Here is a 20,023-nt window from a genome sequence, read left to right on the forward strand (position 1 = left end):
TGTCAATTACCTGCATTAACAGGTAGTCCTTCTTTGCAAATATTTGATAGACCTAAAATTAATATTTCATGATGACTATGTGTGCTTACCATTACATGGGATCATCTGTGGATATGTATAATAATGTCATGAGATAATAATTTAAGGACTTACAGTACTAATTCTGTTCCAATAGAAAACCATGATATGAAAAATACAACAACTTCAAATGTCAGAGTCCTCATGATCAAACTTTTATTGATCAGTATAGACACATCCTTGATTCTGTGTAGAGAAAACCATGTGTCCCAGAATTTTCAGGATCTACATGAGTTTGAACCATGTGCTTGCAATACCAACCCCAAGAGTCAGGTTCTTATCGAGTCTTCCAAACTCAAGTCTGTAAATGGAATGAAAATTCATCAAATATTTTTTTTCAGTTACAACTAGAATAAGCTCTCAAAAGATTCATTATCAACCAATCCTGGCAATCTAAATGCATATATATACTGTACAATATCTTAACCATTTCAAGACTGCATTTCCATTTTTCCATATCATTAGTACCATGAGTTCTATATCCACCCTTGATTTTTACATGACAGATTTATGAATAATAGTTGAATGCATAGGAAAACTGTGCACATAGTTCTGCATGTGAAATAATACGTTAGTGAATAACCTTTATATAAGTTATTTTGAGCCATATCTGGGCTATTTTTACGTAATTTGGGTAATACCTCTTAAATTCAAACATAACGAAACTTTTAAGACTCCAGTAGAGGGCACGCTGTTTAATTCTAGATCAATGTATTGACAATTTACAGGATGCAATGAATAATATCAATATTTTAACAATACATGAAAGAATATTTTTTAGAAAGACCAAATTGATTATAAAGTATCCAGAAAAGCCATTCCTGTCTATCTAAGCAATATCTTTCACCAAAGAGATGCTGATGGTATTCCAAATTCAAGGTCTGTAAGAAGTAAAAATTACATTATACCAAGGCAAAAGAAGGAATTGTTTAAAAAAAGTTTTCAATATACTGGTCCACTGGTATGGAACAACATTCCCAGTGACATAAGGCATGCTCCTACCACAATGATATCTCAAACAGATGAAATCTTAAGCTAATTAAACAGTTCTTGCACTACAAATATCACCTGCTTTTCTGTACTTTTTTTTATCATTTTCACAGTTGAATGTTTCAATGCATGATAATATTTTACATTTTATATATGTTTATGTGTTCACAGATGCCTGTGCATATGTTCCAGGCTTGATACTTTGATTTTTATAATCACTTAATTATATAGTGTCAAGCCAAATTTTTCACATCATGTTGTATATGGTGTACATAATGGCTGAAGGCCTCAAGGTAGATTAGTTCTTTAACTAATCGAGTTTAATTCTCTAAATAAAGTCTTTATTATTATTATTATTACAAATTATAATGCAAGTTCATGTACACCAAGAATAGCAGTGGTATATTTCAGGTATCATTTAAGTATTTTAGCTTCATTAAAAAAATCAGACAAAAATATTCAGATAAATCAAAAAATAAATTTTACTGAAGTATTCTTGTAAGGTTACAACTATACATGTACATAGTCTTTTATCATGATATGAATAAAAAGTCATTTGTGATAGATGTTGACTAGGTTTACTTTGCTTCAAAAGGCTCCTAATTCTGACAACAACTCTATCAGAAAAAATTGTAATATCATCAATATTTATGACATGCAAAGTTTGGCATCTCTGGTCAATAAGTAAGGCCAACAGGATCACTAGTTTCGGAGTCACTTGTTTCAAAGAAATGTTCCCCAGGGGAAACAATGTTTCCAGATGCTGAAGCACAGTTCTGACATACCAGGTGTTTCTGCCCCGTACTAAGTTCAAATTTGCATGAAAGTTCTGCTGTAAATTACTGTTATTGTAAAAATTTAAAACTCGAGAAAAATGAAAGTACAGTGACTCCTTGATGCTGGACCAATCACTGACTCATCATGTGACCAATTCCATCTCATGGGATTCTGAGGCACTTACAGGGAAAATAAAATCAAAATTTAAAATGTATTTGTATATTCTTAATTGTTTTAATGGAAAGTCACTGCAATCAAATTGGACATATATTGAAAACTAATTATTTTGATGGTCTCTCTGACTGGTTCTGCCCAAACAGAAGTTCTTATGCTTGCCATTATTACAAATATGAAAGGGACATATATGTAGTTTTATCCTTGTCTGTCTGTCTGTCTGGTTAAATTTAGTAAAGTTTTAAGGTAACTGTTTAGGGTCATTTATCAATGCATTTCTTGTTTACTACATCTTCCAATTTAATAGAAAACTATTTTAATATGTATATTACTTTCCAGCTGTACTACCCATTCAAATCAGATGTGGAGTGTACATTTAAGATTAGAAATGGTCGACGCCTAAGTGACATTTCTTGCTTTCAACAACAGTATTTCAAGCCACTTGCACACAGAGGTGCTATATTAGCCACTGCTATGTCAAACATAAGGTAATGGTTTTATTACATGACAGAGGTGCTATATTAGCCACTGCTATGTCAAACATAAGGTAATGGTTTTATTACATGACAGAGGTGCTATATTAGCCACTGCTATGTCAAACATAAGGTAATGGTTTTATTATATGACAGAGGTGCTATATTAGCCACTGCTATGTCAAACATAAGGTAATGGTTTTATTACATGACAGAGGTGCTATATTAGCCACTGCTATGTCAAACATAAGGTAATGGTTTTATTATATGACAGAGGTGCTATATTAGCCACTGCTATGTCAAACATAAGGTAATGGTTTTATTATATGACAGAGGTGCTATATTAGCCACTGCTATGTCAAACATAAGGTAATGGTTTTATTATATGACATCTTACAAGAATCAAGAATATTGACATGAAGGCTAAAAGTCATATAGAGGATCATTGCTAGTAGAATGTTGAAGCATTTAACCTTTGAAAAACTATGATTTCATTATATTTACATAATTAAATGTCCAAGCAATCCAATAACATGAAGAAATGTATAGTTTTATGTGCATTTAGTTTTGCTTTATCATATATATATATATATATATATATATATATATATATATATATATATATATATATATATATATACATATACATATATATATATATATATATATATATATATATATATATATATATATATATATATATATATATATATATATATATATATTGTTTGATGTGCATTTTCTTGCAATAGATTAAGTTGAATATCCATCACAAAATAATGGAAATTAATGGTCGCTACAAAAGGATTTGTTATGTAGGTTTTGTATTGATGAGACCTTGAATGAGTTAGATTTCCAGGATTCAGTGACCTCATTTACAGGAATTATACCTTTCATTGCCCATACTCCTAAATGCACCAAGGCTTCTTGTGTTTTATCAAATTAGCATGCTGCTTTACATTGATAAGAATTAATTTTATATCCAGTGTTCCAGTACATCATTTACAGGAATTGCACCTCCCGATATCTTGTCTTCCTTACATTAGTTTCTGCAGCATAACTTAACCAAGGGATTGGTGGATTTTAACCAAATATGTAATGCAGCATTATAAAGATGAGCCCTTGAATGGATGTGATTTTCTGCATGCTACATCATCATTGAGGAAAGTTATAGCCCCTGATTGTATATCATTGAGAGGAAAGTTACAGCCCCTGACTAGTCTATCCTCTGTTTGTTTTCCTCAGTTTAACTTTTGTTTTCCTCAGTTTAACTTTACTTTAAAATATTATTATCATATTGTCTTCTAAACAGATGGTAATATCAGTATGGAATTTTGACAAACAGATTTATGGTACTAAGTAAGCTGCAAATAAAAATGGTACCAATCTGACCTCTAATATGACTGCTATGGCAGCCAGCTGAAAATTTTGTTATAGCTACTTCTCTTGAACAGATGGCTGTAACAATATTTGGGTTTCACCAAAAGACTTATTATACATAGTTGATCCTAAATGAAAAAAGTGCCAAAATTTGTATCGTGCCCCTTTATCTTGATAAGAATTAAATGCATTAGATTTATAGCTTTCTGTATGCTCATTTAGAAGGAGTTACATTTGCTCATTTGCTGCTCTTCTAACTTTGGTTTCCCAACTTGAGTTTTTTCTTGTTAAGGTCCTCTCAAGTAAATTGCATGAGTTGGCTCCTTTGCAATGCAATTACATGTATTACTAATACCCTGGAACCTTCCATAAAATTGAGGTAACCAGTAAACATTTAAAGTAATTGGGCAATTATGGATGCTCCCACAAAGCGGATACAGGTGGCAGCAAAAATCAGTTGCTTGGTCAGATTTAAGTGGGTAAATTATGCAGCAATAACACTTAGGGAATGCTCTGCAAAAAGTTTAAATTGACCTTGGGGTCAAGTCACATGTTATTGTTTGCAATTTTGTACATCATTGAGCTTATGAATGCATTGGCTTGTACACATGAATAGGAATTTTTATTAGATTTTATATTTAGTTGCGTTGTAATGATTAGATTGATAGTCAGTTCTCTAACATTGATTTCAAGACCAATCATAATGACTCAGTTTATTTCAAGTTTGACTGGCCTGTGAGAATGGTAATGCAAGCAATTTATCAAACCTTGTCTGTGAATGATCAGAATAATATCTTTATTGATGCCACTTCAGTAGATTGTTTCTTTTTCCAAGAATATTAATTATGGATTTAACCAAACTTAACATGTGGGTATATCCTTCATATTGTTTGAGACAAGTTGAATGATCTTCTTTATCCATGATACCCAGTTCAAGGTCAAAGGCCATGAGAAAGTATTTTTTTCTTTCCCTCCTTCCAGGAACACCCATTTGTCATAATTGGAATGGTCTTGATGTATCTATCTTCCTGCTAACCTCTCTAATTCACAATTAAGGTCATTCCAAAAGTGAGGGAATCCAAGTGCAGACTAATCCTGATTTCACTCTTCAAGGGAGAAATCTTTGAAAAGCATCCTTTTGAATCTAGCAGCAGGTCTTCAGTCTCAACCAACAAATGATGAACCTGTACACTTCACTCATATCAAATGAGTAATCTGTATACTTGACTCATATCAAATGAGTAACCTGTACACTTGGCTCATATCAAATGAATCCTCAAAAAAGACAATTTTGTGGTCAAGTGGTGAACAAAATCACTTGGATAAAAAGGTCCATCATTTTGAAATTGAGAGCCTTCTTTCAATGGTGTGAGCATAAAAGAATCACTCTTGTAAAAGCTTCTGTACCACAGATTTCTATGTTCCATGTTTGACTTTTGGAGCAGAAGAAGTTAACCCTGATCATATTCAGAGGGTACCATTCTATGACACATTTTTGCCATCATGGAAATGGAAGTGAGAACATAAGCCAGAATAAAGGTTTCTCTGATCTTTTAGCCAATTTTGACTATGTATTATCCAAAGGCATTGGTCAATTGTCCAAAATGGATCCTGCACTGTGTCAGACTTTCAACCAAAAGGGCATGGGTTCAAATTCTCTCAATGGATCAGCCCATGTAGATTATTTAGGTGTGTCCATGGGCAAGACACTTTACTGTAATTGCCCCAGCACTAAATAGCCAATACTTCTCCCTTGATAACTCACACCCAGATAATTCATGAACCTTCTTATAACATGGGAGCAGGCATGGATCCCTTTTTTTTCTAGAAAATGTCAAAAGAATCGACCCTTATTTGTTGAACATGAAGAAATTTGTGATTAAAACTGGCAAACAAAATCCTGATATATTGCACATTTTATCCTCAAAAACATCACTCAATGTCCAGAGATTTGAATCAACACCATGAAATTTTCAACTTGTAATAAGAAGTCCTATATTTTGTTACACTTTCTTTTGCCCCAAAAATTCTCAGTACACTGTAAATTACAATCTTTGATAAAATTTCAAAATTTCAAAATTTACCAGTGGCAACACTTTAATGCTTTAGGTCATATATATTTTTATTCATTTTCATTGTAATCATCATAAATATGATATGCCGTCTTGCATTCAAACATGAAAAATGTCAGCCTACTATCACTGCTATGTCTTCAGGTGTTTCTGTGAGAACATAATTAACTGCAGACTGTGTTTTAATCTCCGATATGTGGACACTGTGACATAAAGAAATATTGTGCAAAACTGGTTGAAACACAATTTGTGAAAATTTAATGTTCATGAAGATTTTAATGAATTTATTTTCAGTCAAGTATTGGAATTGACAGATACACAGCATTTGGATTCCAGTAACATTAATCGTTTGATGATACACAAGAAAAAGGTGAACTTTGAATATGAGTTTGAGGACAAGTCTAAAAATGATGATGTCACAGAATTTGATATTTTGGATAATGTGGAGCAGCTCACCAAGCTTTACAACTCAGATGACCCTATGCCACTTGCATCAGAATTTCAGAACTTTGTCAGCCAGCTGAGGAAGGCCACAGAGTCTGCAATACAGAGTACAACAGATTTACTGTTTGGTTGTGAAGAAGTAACCTTGTGTTCAGAGACTGAGGTAGTGCGATGTGTTATGTTCACAGTATTTTAAGAGAGTGAGACATATGAAGGCTGATCAGAAAATAAGTGGACATAAATATAAATAAACCAAGCTACCCATACAGTACCAACCACTTAACATTTCTTTTTATAATTCTGTGCAGATGTTCTTTAAGATTTTATAAATATGACAGTTTCTTCTAGGTCACACAGAATGACCCAATAAAGCTCCAAATACCCAATTTGGATTTTTTCAAATTAAGAATTGAAGAACTTTTGGAAAATAAAGACTTCTAATAAATAAAACACATTTAGTACTAAAAGATACAAATTTAAAGGTAAAATTTTTAAAATTCTGTACAAGTTGTGTAAAATAAAAAATAAAGTTATAGAATCCTAATGGACAATATTTACTAGAGTTGAATCTATGACATTATGTGGCATAACTTGAGAAATTCACAGCTACTCCAACTATATCTAGCACACTGTAAAGTACTTGCAGTAATTTGTTAACAGTTTATGCATAGTATCATAAATTTTAATTTCACTGATACAGACTTGCTTAAACTGTTTCTATAAATAGTGTCCATGAGCTATTGGATCAAATCTTGTAGCATTTTTGCCCATGTCACAGAAATCTTACAAATTTGCATCCCTTGTTTTCCTGGTTTGATTGTCTTAAGTCATTCTGATACCTTTACACCCTAGGTGGAGTAGGACAGTGGAAGTAATTCATTTGATAAAATACATAATAGAGTGATTTCCTTTTCTAATCTCTTTAAAGAAAAATTGGTGTTACGTTATTTGCTTTTTGCTTAGAAAATACCCAGTCTCAGAGTTACGTTATTTGCTTTTTGCTTAGAAAATATCCAGTCTCAGAGTTACATTAATTGCTTTTGGCTTAGAAAATGCCCAGTCTCAGAGTTACATTATTTGCTTTTTGTTTAGAAAATGCCCAGTCACAGAGTTACGTTATTTGCTTTTTGCTTAGAAAATGCCCAGTCTAAGAGTTACGTTATTTGTTTTTTGCTTAGAAAATGCCCAGTCTCAGTTATGTTATTTGCTTTTTGCTTAGAAAATACCCAGTCTCAGAGTCACATTATTTGCTTTTTGCTTAAAAAATGCCCAGTCTCAAAGTTACGTTATTTGCTTTTTGCTTAGAAAATGCCCAGTCTCAGAGTTACATTATTTGCTTTTTGCTTAGGACTACATTGCAGGAGACCAGTAATATAATCTATCAACTGTGATATTGTCTTCTTGACATCCCCATTACATTTCTGGCAGTGGCATCACTGTCAACAATATTATCAGATATTGAATTTTGTTGTCAAAATTTTCTTAAATAAACAGGTCAGTGAATAAGAAAAAAAATATATTTACAGTTAGGCCTAGATCGGCTCATTGTTCCAGCATATTTAGTGGATTTTACACAGAATTCTAGATGTTCAAGAGATTGGATTTAACCCTGATGGGAATTGGATATCATTAATATTATATGTAATATTATATGCAGGTTCATCGCTTACAATTAATATATAAAGTTCAGTGTTAGTAATACAACTTTTTTATTTTTCTTTAGAAATACGAACAGCAGTTTTTCCTGGATGGTCTTTCAACGTGTGGTACAGACCTTTGCATCAAGTTTTTTGTGGAGAACATTGTGAATGGACATGTGTCTCACCTGCAGACCAGTCACTTCCTCTATAGTTTATCTTTTCATCCTAGAGTAACAGAAAAAACACTTGGGACACTTCTCGTACGTATATGTCTCCAAAATCCTTCTGTATTCCATTGTAGCAATACAGTCTGGTTGTCATAATCTAGTGACATTCATTCCTGGAATAGACATACACATTTGAAATCATAGCTAAATTACCCCAAATCAAAGTCACATGAATTGTTGGTTGTTGTTGTTATATGGTTTAACACCATTTTTCAGCACAAGATAGGCTATACATGGCGGCCAGTATAAATGGTGGAGGAAGAACCCAGGAAAACCTGGGAAAGAACCACCGATACATGAGAAGCTACTGGCAAGCTTTCTCACATACCCACATTGGCTGAGCCCAAGACTTGAGCCCATGCAGACAGAGGTGAGATGGCAGTGATCCGTAACAGTGAACACTTTAGACCACTTGGCCACTCAGGGCTCTGAATTGTTGGTTACCTGGCTCTACTGTTATTGTACAGTGTACCAGGCAACAGATTAAACAACTTGTATATCAAACAGTAAAGACTTTGAATGGCTTGCAATGCATCATTCCCATAGAAATACATTTCCCATATAGAACAGGTGTATAAATCCAAATACATTTCCCATTTAGAACAGGTAGATAGATTCAAGACTGATTACTGAGACTACCATCATAGACATAAATATCAGAACCCTTCATTTTTCTGGACACCACATTTTCAAACTTTGTCAATGAAAAATAAATATTCAAGTGAGAATGTAAACTAAATAATTTTTCATACATCTAGTGCATGCAAAAAGAGGATGCCTGTCTGACTGAAACTACTTTGATTACCCTAATTATTGCGTGGATTAACTGAAGGTATTGTCAGTGGACAGCAAGATCAACAGCTGATACGGCTCATGATCCAACATTAGTCTAAACAAAGCAGTTTCACATGCAAGTTCAAAAGTTCATGTTATGTCAGTTTTATTCAAAGGCAATTTTCACCCACCTTGATAGCTACATTTCGGATGTAGTCAGTTCACTCTTTAAGCCTATGAGAGCATTAAAATGTCTCTATTACATGAGTCAATTCCTGAAGCAGTGACAGTGATTTAGCTTATTTGCATATTTTGGGGATTCTTCACCATATTTGGAGTATGTTAGCTGTTATAGGTTTGTAAAATCTCAAGCAATTTTGAAAGAAAATATTGCTTGTGTTTTAAATTTTTAGAGGTGAGATAATTTCAATAGACATATTTCATTTTGTCAATGAATTCTGTTGTCACAGACAATCTATATGTTTTGAAACAATTGCATTATTAGAAAATGCTCCAGTCAGTAGATCCAGTACATCATTATAATGTAGGCCATGTTTGGAGTGATGAGGGACTGAATTTGCCAGATGCATCAGCACACAGTACTTGCAATAGAGATTTTAATTTTACATTCAAGGTAATTGTAAAAAATTATAATTTTCATTAGCACATACATTATTCAGACAATAAAAAGTAATTTTTAACATCCAGTTATTTACCTAAGTGAGAGTAAACTATAAGTCTTAATAGCAGTAAATACATGAAAGGCTCATGACATTGCTATATCTTTTCCTGATCATATCCCACCAGTCTGAGGGAATGCTCCCTTTTCCAGATAGTAATTGGAGGTCTAGAATAAACAACAACATGATAACTGGTAACTTATTCCACTTCTAACAAGTTTAATATTGTCCTTCTTTTTCTAAGATTTTGTGAAGTTTTAATGTACCTCTTGGGCATTTCTCTTAAAGGAAGTCTAAGTCAGCTACATGCATCTATAGCTTATGGGATGGGCCTGCAATCTATCCACTTATTTACATAATAAGGCATGGCTTTAAATCTTGCTTATCCAAGAGGAAATACAGATAAGGGAGAACTATAATCAAGTATGGTTGACACAGATGAATTCCTAGATGAACCAGTCATATCAGGCCCTTCTACCCTTTTGGGTTTTCCATCTTTGTCCCACCCTATGGTTCAAGTGATTGGAGAAGAAGGCATTGTGGATCTTTAACATGGCAGTACACAAGGTTACCAATATCCTTTCCCACAATCTGTGTCCAAAACCCTCAGGATATTTGGATGATTCGGTATAACTTATCTCCATCTGGAGACACCATCTTGGGCATACCCTAAATCAGAACCTTCTGTTGCTTCCTCACTGTGCAGTGATGAGGGAGATAACTCAGAAGTTGTCCTGAAGCCATGAGGTGGCCAGATAGCAGGTGTGGTCTGTCCCATATTTACATTTCTGCCTTTGGTTTCAACCTTCACTTACAGTGTCCATTTACCCAATTAAGCACCCCACCATAAACTAACTTCTTACTCTTCATATACATTTCCTAATCATAATATAATTGTACTTTAGGAGAACTATAGGTGCCATACTGCACCTGTATATATTGTCTGCTCTTTTGTCTTACAGACTTAGACCATGTTCAAGATCAAGTGAAAGTTTTTGTAAATATTGGAAACATGGGACTGACAACCACTTTACTTATGTAGCTTGCTCCCATTACCAATGTACAAATACATGTAAAACTTGCATATTATGGATAAAGTCATGGGATTGACACCCAGTCACCTTTTTCAACTGCCATTGAGCTAGATTGAGATCAAGACAAACCACCTCAGTTACTGTCTCACTCTTAAGATGTATGGACTGGCTATGTGCATAAAATATCACATACCTTGTCCCAATTTAATGAACTGGACAATGTCATGTCAGCTGCGATGGCCCTGTTCTACCAGACTCTGTCATATGGACATAGTACACAATTAATTTTACTATATGTTCTCTACATTTGTTTCTCAGTACTGACCTTTCCACTGTGTGACAATCAATGCAAATCATATGTTAATCTAAAATACCTTCAAAGATGACTTCACGGTGAAGTTCTTGTCAAAGGTTGACCTGCTCTTTTTTTAGATCATTGACTCTCAACATAACAGCATGTAACCAGAACACGTATTTCACTTCCGGATCATCACCAAGGCCTTATTACTCACTGTGCACTGTCGCCAAAATACATACAGACAACAACACCCTGAGCTCATATTATCAAGAATAAACAGTTACCTTTAAATCCCTACCAAAACTGCATAAATAAAACTCTTCTATCACCATCAAAATGAGAGAGGAAAAAATGTTCTAAAAATAGACTAGAACTACATTCGTGGGTACTGAACTGGAAGTATTAATTGTGATGTAATTCCTGACAGGCTCCATGTTTTACACCAATTTTAGTCAAACTTTTATATTTGCATGCTATACCTATTTCAACTTTATACATGAAGTCTTTTTGAATTTCCTTGCAAGGAAAACATGTGACACCTGTCAGAAAGTATGTAGTGCTGGTGTTCCACAGGGTGCAAGTTCTGGTCCAAGTGCTCTTGAGAAACCAAAACTAAATTTGCTATATCTTCCTTAATTATAGGAATTTTTCAATGCAGTAAAAACCTAATTGTGATACAAGATAAGCCCTGTCTGAAAATATGTTTGAAAATTACAAATGTTGATAAATTCAGTTTTAATGGCAAATTAAATAAACATTTAAATTTTAAAAACTAAATTTTATTGAAAACTTAAATTTTCATACAAGTTTTAAAACACAGTTTGACAAATTTTAGACAGAAAAGTTGACTAATGAATGATATTTAAAACAAATGGTAGTTTGGGTCTGTATAACTGATAACATTTTCCCCAGGGGTAGTGAAGCATCATAGCTCATAGTGATTTTGGCAGCAAACCGCAATATGCCTGTCCAGATGCATATAGGTGTACACACTAAAGAAACACTGACAGGTGCTATGTTCCACATTTATTGTGTCAGGTACTTAGGCAGTTGTTTCCATAACTAATAGCACATTCAGATTTAAAGTTCTAATGGGACCATTACCATGTTTTATAGCAAAAATGCATTCCATTTCAATGTCGATAACAACAAAAGGTGGCAATGGGATAGGAAAATAGTTTCTAGGGAGGTTCTACCTTACTGAAAAATGGTGCTGATCTCTCTCATGAAAACCTAAGCCATGTCTTTGAGGTGCCATGTATCAGTGTGGTGATATGAACTAATCTTGGTCACTTATGGCAGTACACTGCACATGCCCTTATGAAACCATGCTATTACCACCAGACTACTCAGGAGAGCTTCCAAGCTAATCCAACTCTAACACTTTGTTCCAGATACCAGGCTAGACCTGAAAAGATACAATATGTTTCACTTAATTCTAGAAAACAGTAAGATCTATGTAAATGAAGTTAAAATGTGTTAGATATGGTGATTTCAAATTAACATTAAGGTTGCAAGCATGGGGGAAAATATTAAACTTGACAGAGTGACACTCAGAAATGTGAAGCAATGGCCATGTATTAAAGTGTTAAATTCATCCTAAAAGTATATGAGGTTTCTAGAAGCACATTTAGCCATTTACAAGTTAAATAACTAATCAGGTAGACTATGTATCATAAAGTTTAAGGCAATGTTGGGGCGGTGAGGTTTGATCATTGGTGTAAACATTATTACATACCAGTATACAGGAAAGTCAAGTGACAATATACTAAATTAGAATGTGTTACTATAAGCATTCCTATTCATGAGGGAAATAACAATTTTGGATATTGCAAGTGAATACAGCCAAATGTGGTCATAAAAATCAACTATAAGTACCAATAAATCCTATATCATCAGCTAAATGTGAAATTCTCATCCCCAAAACTTGTAAACAAGGATGGAAATTTGCATATGTGGGACATATACAATGTACTTGTTAAGATCAAATGTGCAAACATAATTCAAATTATCTATTTGAACATTTATATGGTATTTTGAAGAGTGTTGGTTACCAATTATTAAGCTCATTGATTGAATGGAATCAGATATCAGCTGATGTTTCAATACCGCACTCTGTCAAAGTACTAAATTGAAATATGTTACCATACATAGGCATATTCATGATGAAAATAACATTTTGGGATATTTTCAGTGCACATAGCCATAAATGTGCTTTACAGGTTCACTATAGGTAAAATGTCAGCCTATATGATGTACTGAATGTGAACTTTTGATCCCAAACATTCTAAAATGGATGGATATTTGTACATGTGGGATATGTAACCATGTACAAAGTTAAATTCAAATAATTTGTTTGAATGCTTCTTATGTAATCTTTAGAGTGTCAATTAACAAATAGTATTAGTAATTAATAATGCATAAATCAAGATGGATCATTAGAATTCCCATAACATCATATAGGCCACAATGCTGCACTACACCAATCAATATCTTAATCTAACTGAACAATAAAATGGAATGCATTTTGTATTCAACTTACATCATTTTGCTTTTTTCTTACATCCAAGGGTAAATATACCTGGGGGAAGCATATTTTATCCCTTTGACCTGTATTTCATTCTCAGACAGTTTAAAATGATTTAGTAGAGAACTTGAGTAGGTTCTAGTATAAAGTTTTCATCGCTGTCCTCTCACTAAATACCTTATAACTATGTTTATAAACAATTACTGAAGGCTATACCAGCAGATGTTTGTTTCTCAGGAAGTGACCCCATCATAAACACATAAATTAACTGATTGGACCCCTAATAAATAGTCTGAATGGCCAATACAAATTATAATTTTGTCTTCATGTATTTTTAATGAAGGTCTCATTTTGACTACAAAGATATTTTCTCTGACAAAATGTGACAAAAATCCAACATTGGAGCTTTTATATGGTGTAGGAATACATACACGCTGATAACATTTAATATGATTCCCAAAAATATTATATATGTGCATTTTAGGGGTTTTTTAATTTTTTTTTATAATTTTTTAAAAATTTTATTAAAATTTTTAAAATAAAAATTAATTTTTTACTTTTAATTTCATTCTTATATTTTAAAAGTCAATATACATGACATATTAAAATTTCATGTGTCTATCTTTAATAATAAAGATTTTATACCAATTTAAACTTTGCTCAAATACTGCCCTTACAGGACATAGTACACAATTAATTTTACTATATGTTCTCTACATTTGTTTCTCAGTACTGACCTTTCCACTGTGTGACAATCAATGCAAATCATATGTTAATCTAAAATACCTTCAAAGATGACTTCACAGTGAAGTTCTTGTCAAAGGTTGACCTGCTCTTTTTTTAGATCATTGACTCTCAACATAACAGCATGTAACCAGAACACGTATTTCACTTCCGGATCATCACCAAGGCCTTATTACTCACTGTGCACTGTCACCAAAATACATACAGACAACAACACCCTGAGCTCATATTATCAAGAATAAACAGTTACCTTTAAATCCCTACCAAAACTGCATAAATAAAACTCTTCTATCACCATCAAAATGAGAGAGGAAAAAATGTTCTAAAAATAGACTAGAACTACATTCGTGGGTACTGAACTGGAAGTATTAATTGTGATGTAATTCCATATGGCTCAGATTACAATGGGTTAATTACATGTATGATCATCCATAACACTTATGATCATCCATGACACATATAATCATCTATAACACATATGATCCTCCATAACACATAATCATCCATAACACATATGATCATCCATTACACATATGATCATCCATTCCTCAGATGATATGATCATCCATTACACATATGATCATCTATAACACTTATGATCATCCATTACACATATGATCACCCATAACACATATGATCATCCATAACACTTATGATCATCCATGACACATATGATCATCTATAACACATGTGATCTTCCATAACATATAATCATCCATAACACATATGATCATCCATAACATATGATCATCCATTACACATATGATATGATCATCCATTACACATATGATCATCCATAACACATGTGATCATCCATTACACATATGATCATCCATTACACATATGATCATCCATAACACACATGATCATCCATAGCACATATGATCATCCATTACATATATGATCATCCATAACACATATGATCATCCATTACAGATATGATCATCCGTAACACATATGATCATCCATGACACATATGATCATCCATAACATATGATCATCCATTACACATATGATATGATCATCCATTACACATATGATCATCCATGACACATATGTTCATCCATTACACATATGATATGATCTTCCATTACACATATGATATGATCTTCCATTACACATATGATCATCCATGACACATATGATCATCCATGACACATATGATCATCCATGACACATATGACCATCCATGACACATGTGACCATCCATGACACATATGACCATCCATGACACATATAATCATCCATGACACATATGATCATCCATAACACATATAATCATCCATGACACATATGACCATCCATGACACATATGATCATCCATGACACATCTGATCATCCATTGTCAGCCACCAGATTAATGATCTTTATTCAGATTGCCAAACTCGTGTAATATAGGTACTCTCATGGATCAGCCTTGCCTGCATTGTGCCGCAAAACACTCACTGCAAATGATGCCCAGCTTAGTGCCTCTGAAATCAGGTGATATTTCTTCACTTTGTCTTTGCCACTCAAAGGGAGCCTTTACTCAGTGACCATTTGGAAGCGACCATACATCACCACCACAGCTGATTGTACAATGTAAGCCAGGCCTTTATTGTCTACATAGAGCAAGATCAAGAGAAATCAAGCCTATTCAGGTATTACCTCAAAGCTGTATGGACAGGTTTTGAGGATCAAATGTCCCCTAACCAGTTTCAACACAAATAATGGTACAATGTCATACAAGATTAAATGTCACTGTTCTGTCAAAGCTGGACTCTGCCATACATCTCAAATCACAACAATTAATCTTACCATTTAGCAAGAAGACAGAATGTCCTTGTTTGAATTGTATGAACTGGTTCTGTTGGTCAAATATCCCCTCGATCATATCAGCACAAAGAATGACACAATGTCATGAAAGTTAAAATGGCACTGTTCCATCAAAACCACACAATGCCATAGGATTGCAACTGGTCACTACCAGCATCCATCTTACCATTTTAGCCACAAGACGGAAGGTCTTCATGCATTTTGTCTACTTAATACCACAAGGCAATTCCATGGATTAGCCACAGATCACTCAATACTCCTCATGCCCAGTTTAGTGCCCCAGTAGGATATGGAGTCACTGCAATCTGATGCCTTTGTCACTCAAAGGGAACACTCACATAGTAATCAAATCCCAATCAGGATGTTCTGCAAGCATGGTGGACTGTTCCTCAAAACAATCTTCTCCAGTTTCATCTCAGATTGCACAGGAGGCATCAGTGTTGCCAAATTCATCTAGACATGACAAAAGATGCTCACAAGCTCCATCATCTTGGCTAGATCTCAATGACAAGAGAAGACTCCTGCCTTCCAAGCATCAACTGAGGAAGTCTTTTGCTTGTTGCTACCAGAAGTTTGCTCTTCTCCTTCTCTGTCAACAGCATGGTTTAATTATTAGCATGCTAGTCATCAATGACCAACTAGTGTTGAATTGTTATTACTATCGTGTCTAGTGGCTGACTTGCAGAGCATCACATACACAGAACAGGGATGGGAATAGTGAATCCCTTGTAGGTATGCACCTCAGATACCATCTAGCAAGGTGCAGTAGGGATCAGTTTTGTAGAGTACATATTCTATAACTCACTCCAGCATAAGAAATTTTACAAAGTTATGTTGGATACAATGGTCCTGTTACATCACTTTTGGACTTTGCCATCTGAATCTAACTACATGAGGTGAATCTAACTACATGAGGTCAGTAATAAAGTTGATCTTGCCTATCATGTTGAACTTACATTAATCAACATCCTGACATTAGTGTACTGGCACTCTTTTCGCTTATTCTACCCATAGTGCCACCATGCACATGACTTGCTCTGTGGCCAGTTGTGCCACATTATCTACCTTGTATGGGTGCTTTTGAGGGGAAAGCTGATCCATTACAAGTTAGAAGCCAGGATTCTCAGGAACCAATGTGGATAAAAGCACAGTGAGAGAGAGGGGTCATTCCACCCCAATTTCTCTTCATGCCATCAGATAAAACTAGCTCACAGTCAATATTGAACCCTATTTAGTTTTGAGATATGCCTGAGGGGACTGCTTTTGATGATATAATATTAAGCATTACATCTCCACATCTGTTCACAAACCTGCACAGGAAAAGACGTCCAGTTGCTGGAGACATATCATATATAACCATGACAGTACCATGACAGGTAGTTTATGCTTAAATGGAAGCCATTGTTCAGTCTCAATTATTGGCCAACCTTAGTTTTGGCCAAGAATCAGCTCATTTTTGTAGTTCATATTCATATTAAAATCCCCAGTTTCAGTCACATCTGTGCTGCAATGATCAGAATAGGGCTCCTAAATTGGCCAGTTTGAGCTTTCCATTTCTACATGTCTGCATCAAAGAGGAAATTAAATGATGTAGCCATCTTTTTCTCACTCTTAAAGGTACATCTGATATTTTGGGAGTCACCGTTTTGAGGTGGATTGTTCAGACTATTAAAAGAAATGATCAGTTTCTCACTATAGGAGACCTTTCTTTCATGGAAATCAAAACCCATGAGGGCAGGGTTATCATTACATTTTCCAGGGCCTTCCATAATCTTCCTTCTTTGAAATGAATGCTGCATTCTGGCAGTCTTAGTCCACCTTCTTGTCATTTCATCTGCAATCAGTGTTGCACTAGAGTGAAGTCATTTATGCCTTGGGCCTGACAAGGTGCCAAGTGTTATGTATATCTATTTTGTGTTTTAACTTTTCATCTATGACTGTAGATTGCAATGAGATATACACAGGTTGTTTGTTATTTGTTTTGTATAATGAACCTGATTTGGGGTTAATTTCCAATTGGATGAGTGAGTCATGTGGGTAGTGTTGCAACATAAATCAGGTGGAATGTGTTGCAACATTGGTCATGTAGGAGGTACTGACACTTAAAGTTGTCATAGAGCTATGGTGATGCATATAAAGAGAAACTGAATCATTCCCGATTCCTATTTCCTAGCATTGTTCTTGTTTTAATATCAGTTTGCAAATGTATTTAATGCTGCGTCATGGCTAAAGCAACATTTTGGGATTATTGTGAATTCATTCAGAGGAGTTCTGGACAATGCCATTGTGATACAGCAAGACTTGTAACTTTAGCACATTCAAGGCTATTGGTACAGCAGATTCATTTAGAACACTATTTGTTTTGGACTTGTCATAGAACTTTTAGGATTATTTTGGATTTAATTCACAATACTGATTGTTCCTCCTAGATTTTCATTTTATTACTTAGAGAAATAAATTATTTGTTAAGTTTTACAAACCTTGTTGGTTTTGCTTCTATCTGTTAATTTGTTTAAGGCCATGGAATCATAACACTGAGCCATACTCCCAAACAATATAAAGTATTAAATTCCTGAAATGAGTCCTGAATTTGTGTTGATTGCAAAGCTACATGACTTGCTATGATTGGACCAAGGCTACTAAAGGTAGCTTCACCTGCAGTAGTAGAGTATTGCTTTCATTTGCAATGAAAGTATTAGGTCTAATAAATCTCCACAAACATGGAAAACTGCCAAGGTAACACCATTGCATAAAGCTGGAACAAAAGATGATGTAAAAAACTACAGACCCATCTCTATCATTAATTGTATTTTCAAATTAGTAGAAAAACATGTACATGATTTTTTTTCTCAATTCAACTATTTGAACACTTATGATATTATTCATGATAATCAGTCTGGCTTTTGACAGAATCACTCCTGTGAAACTGCATTTATATCTTTGATTGATAAATGGATGACAGCATTAGAGAAAAGGAGAAATGATAGACACTATTATGGTTGATTGTCATAAAGCTTTTATTATTCTAGACCATGAAATTTTGCTTGCAAACTAACTCTATCAATGCAGTGAAAACTCCCTAAATTTGTTTACTTCTTACTTAACCAATAGAGTGCCAAAGTATCTTTAAATGGTCAACTTTCTCAAAAGTAAAAATATTGATTGTGGAGTACCACAGGGCTCTATCCTCGGACCTATGTTATTCATTCTATTTATCAACGACTTACCTCTAAGACAGAACTTCAGTTTCTTCCACTGACCACTATGCAGATGATACTACACTGTCAGAGATAGGTAAAACCAAAACGGTACTTGAAAATAATGTACAAGATGCTATAAACAGACTTAAAGTATGGTGCAAGGAAAACAGTATGATTGTAAATACAGAAAAAAAATGAAAGCCCTACTAGTTACAATGCAAGAAAAACAAACGAGGCTAGATAGTGACAAACTCAAGGTTCTATTAGACAATGTGAGCCTTAATATGACCTCTCATGATAAAATTCTTGGTGTATTCATAAATAATAATCTTACTTGGTCTATTCACATTAAACATGTTTCAAAACTTTTTAATTTTTATCTTGGCTACTGTGGAAAATCAAAACATATATTCCTCTTCAGTACAGGGTCATCTTTTATAAAAATTGTATTCAGACAAATGTGGATTATTGTAATGTAATTTGACATAATACCTTTAATTCAAACATAACAACACATTTAAGACTCCAAATGAGGGCTTGCCATTTAATTCAAGATCAATGTATAGACAAAATCTAGAATGCAATGAATAATATTAAGATTTTAACAAAAACATGAAAGAATATTTCTTAGAAAGGCCATTCCTGTCTATCTAAGCAATATCTTTCACCAAAAAGATGCTGATGGTACTCCAAATT

General features: G+C 34.1%; 1 protein-coding gene and 1 long non-coding RNA gene across 2 annotated transcripts in view; one reads left to right on the top strand and one right to left on the bottom strand.

Annotated features, from left to right (window-relative positions):
- The window catches only part of LOC149806893 (uncharacterized), a 248,378-nt gene that overhangs the window by 38,698 nt on the left and 189,657 nt on the right, over positions 1-20,023 (top strand). The window contains exons 7-9 of the mRNA XM_089959232.1: positions 2,359-2,507; positions 6,239-6,551; positions 8,112-8,288. Of these exons, the coding sequence (XP_089815358.1) occupies positions 2,359-2,507; positions 6,239-6,551; positions 8,112-8,288 (639 nt within the window). The remainder of the gene's footprint in view (positions 1-2,358; positions 2,508-6,238; positions 6,552-8,111; positions 8,289-20,023) is intronic.
- Positions 6,396-13,190, bottom strand: LOC149806894 (uncharacterized). The gene is made up of 3 exons (XR_016421240.1): positions 12,238-13,190; positions 8,214-8,368; positions 6,396-6,483 (listed from the first exon to the last, which is right to left on the bottom strand). It is a non-coding gene; the product is annotated as an uncharacterized LOC149806894 (long non-coding RNA).

The sequence above is a fragment of the Sinohyriopsis cumingii genome, chromosome 1, assembly GCF_028554795.1.
Source record: "Sinohyriopsis cumingii isolate HCF-2022 chromosome 1, ASM2855479v2, whole genome shotgun sequence".
NCBI classification, from domain to species: Eukaryota; Metazoa; Mollusca; class Bivalvia; order Unionida; family Unionidae; genus Sinohyriopsis; species Sinohyriopsis cumingii.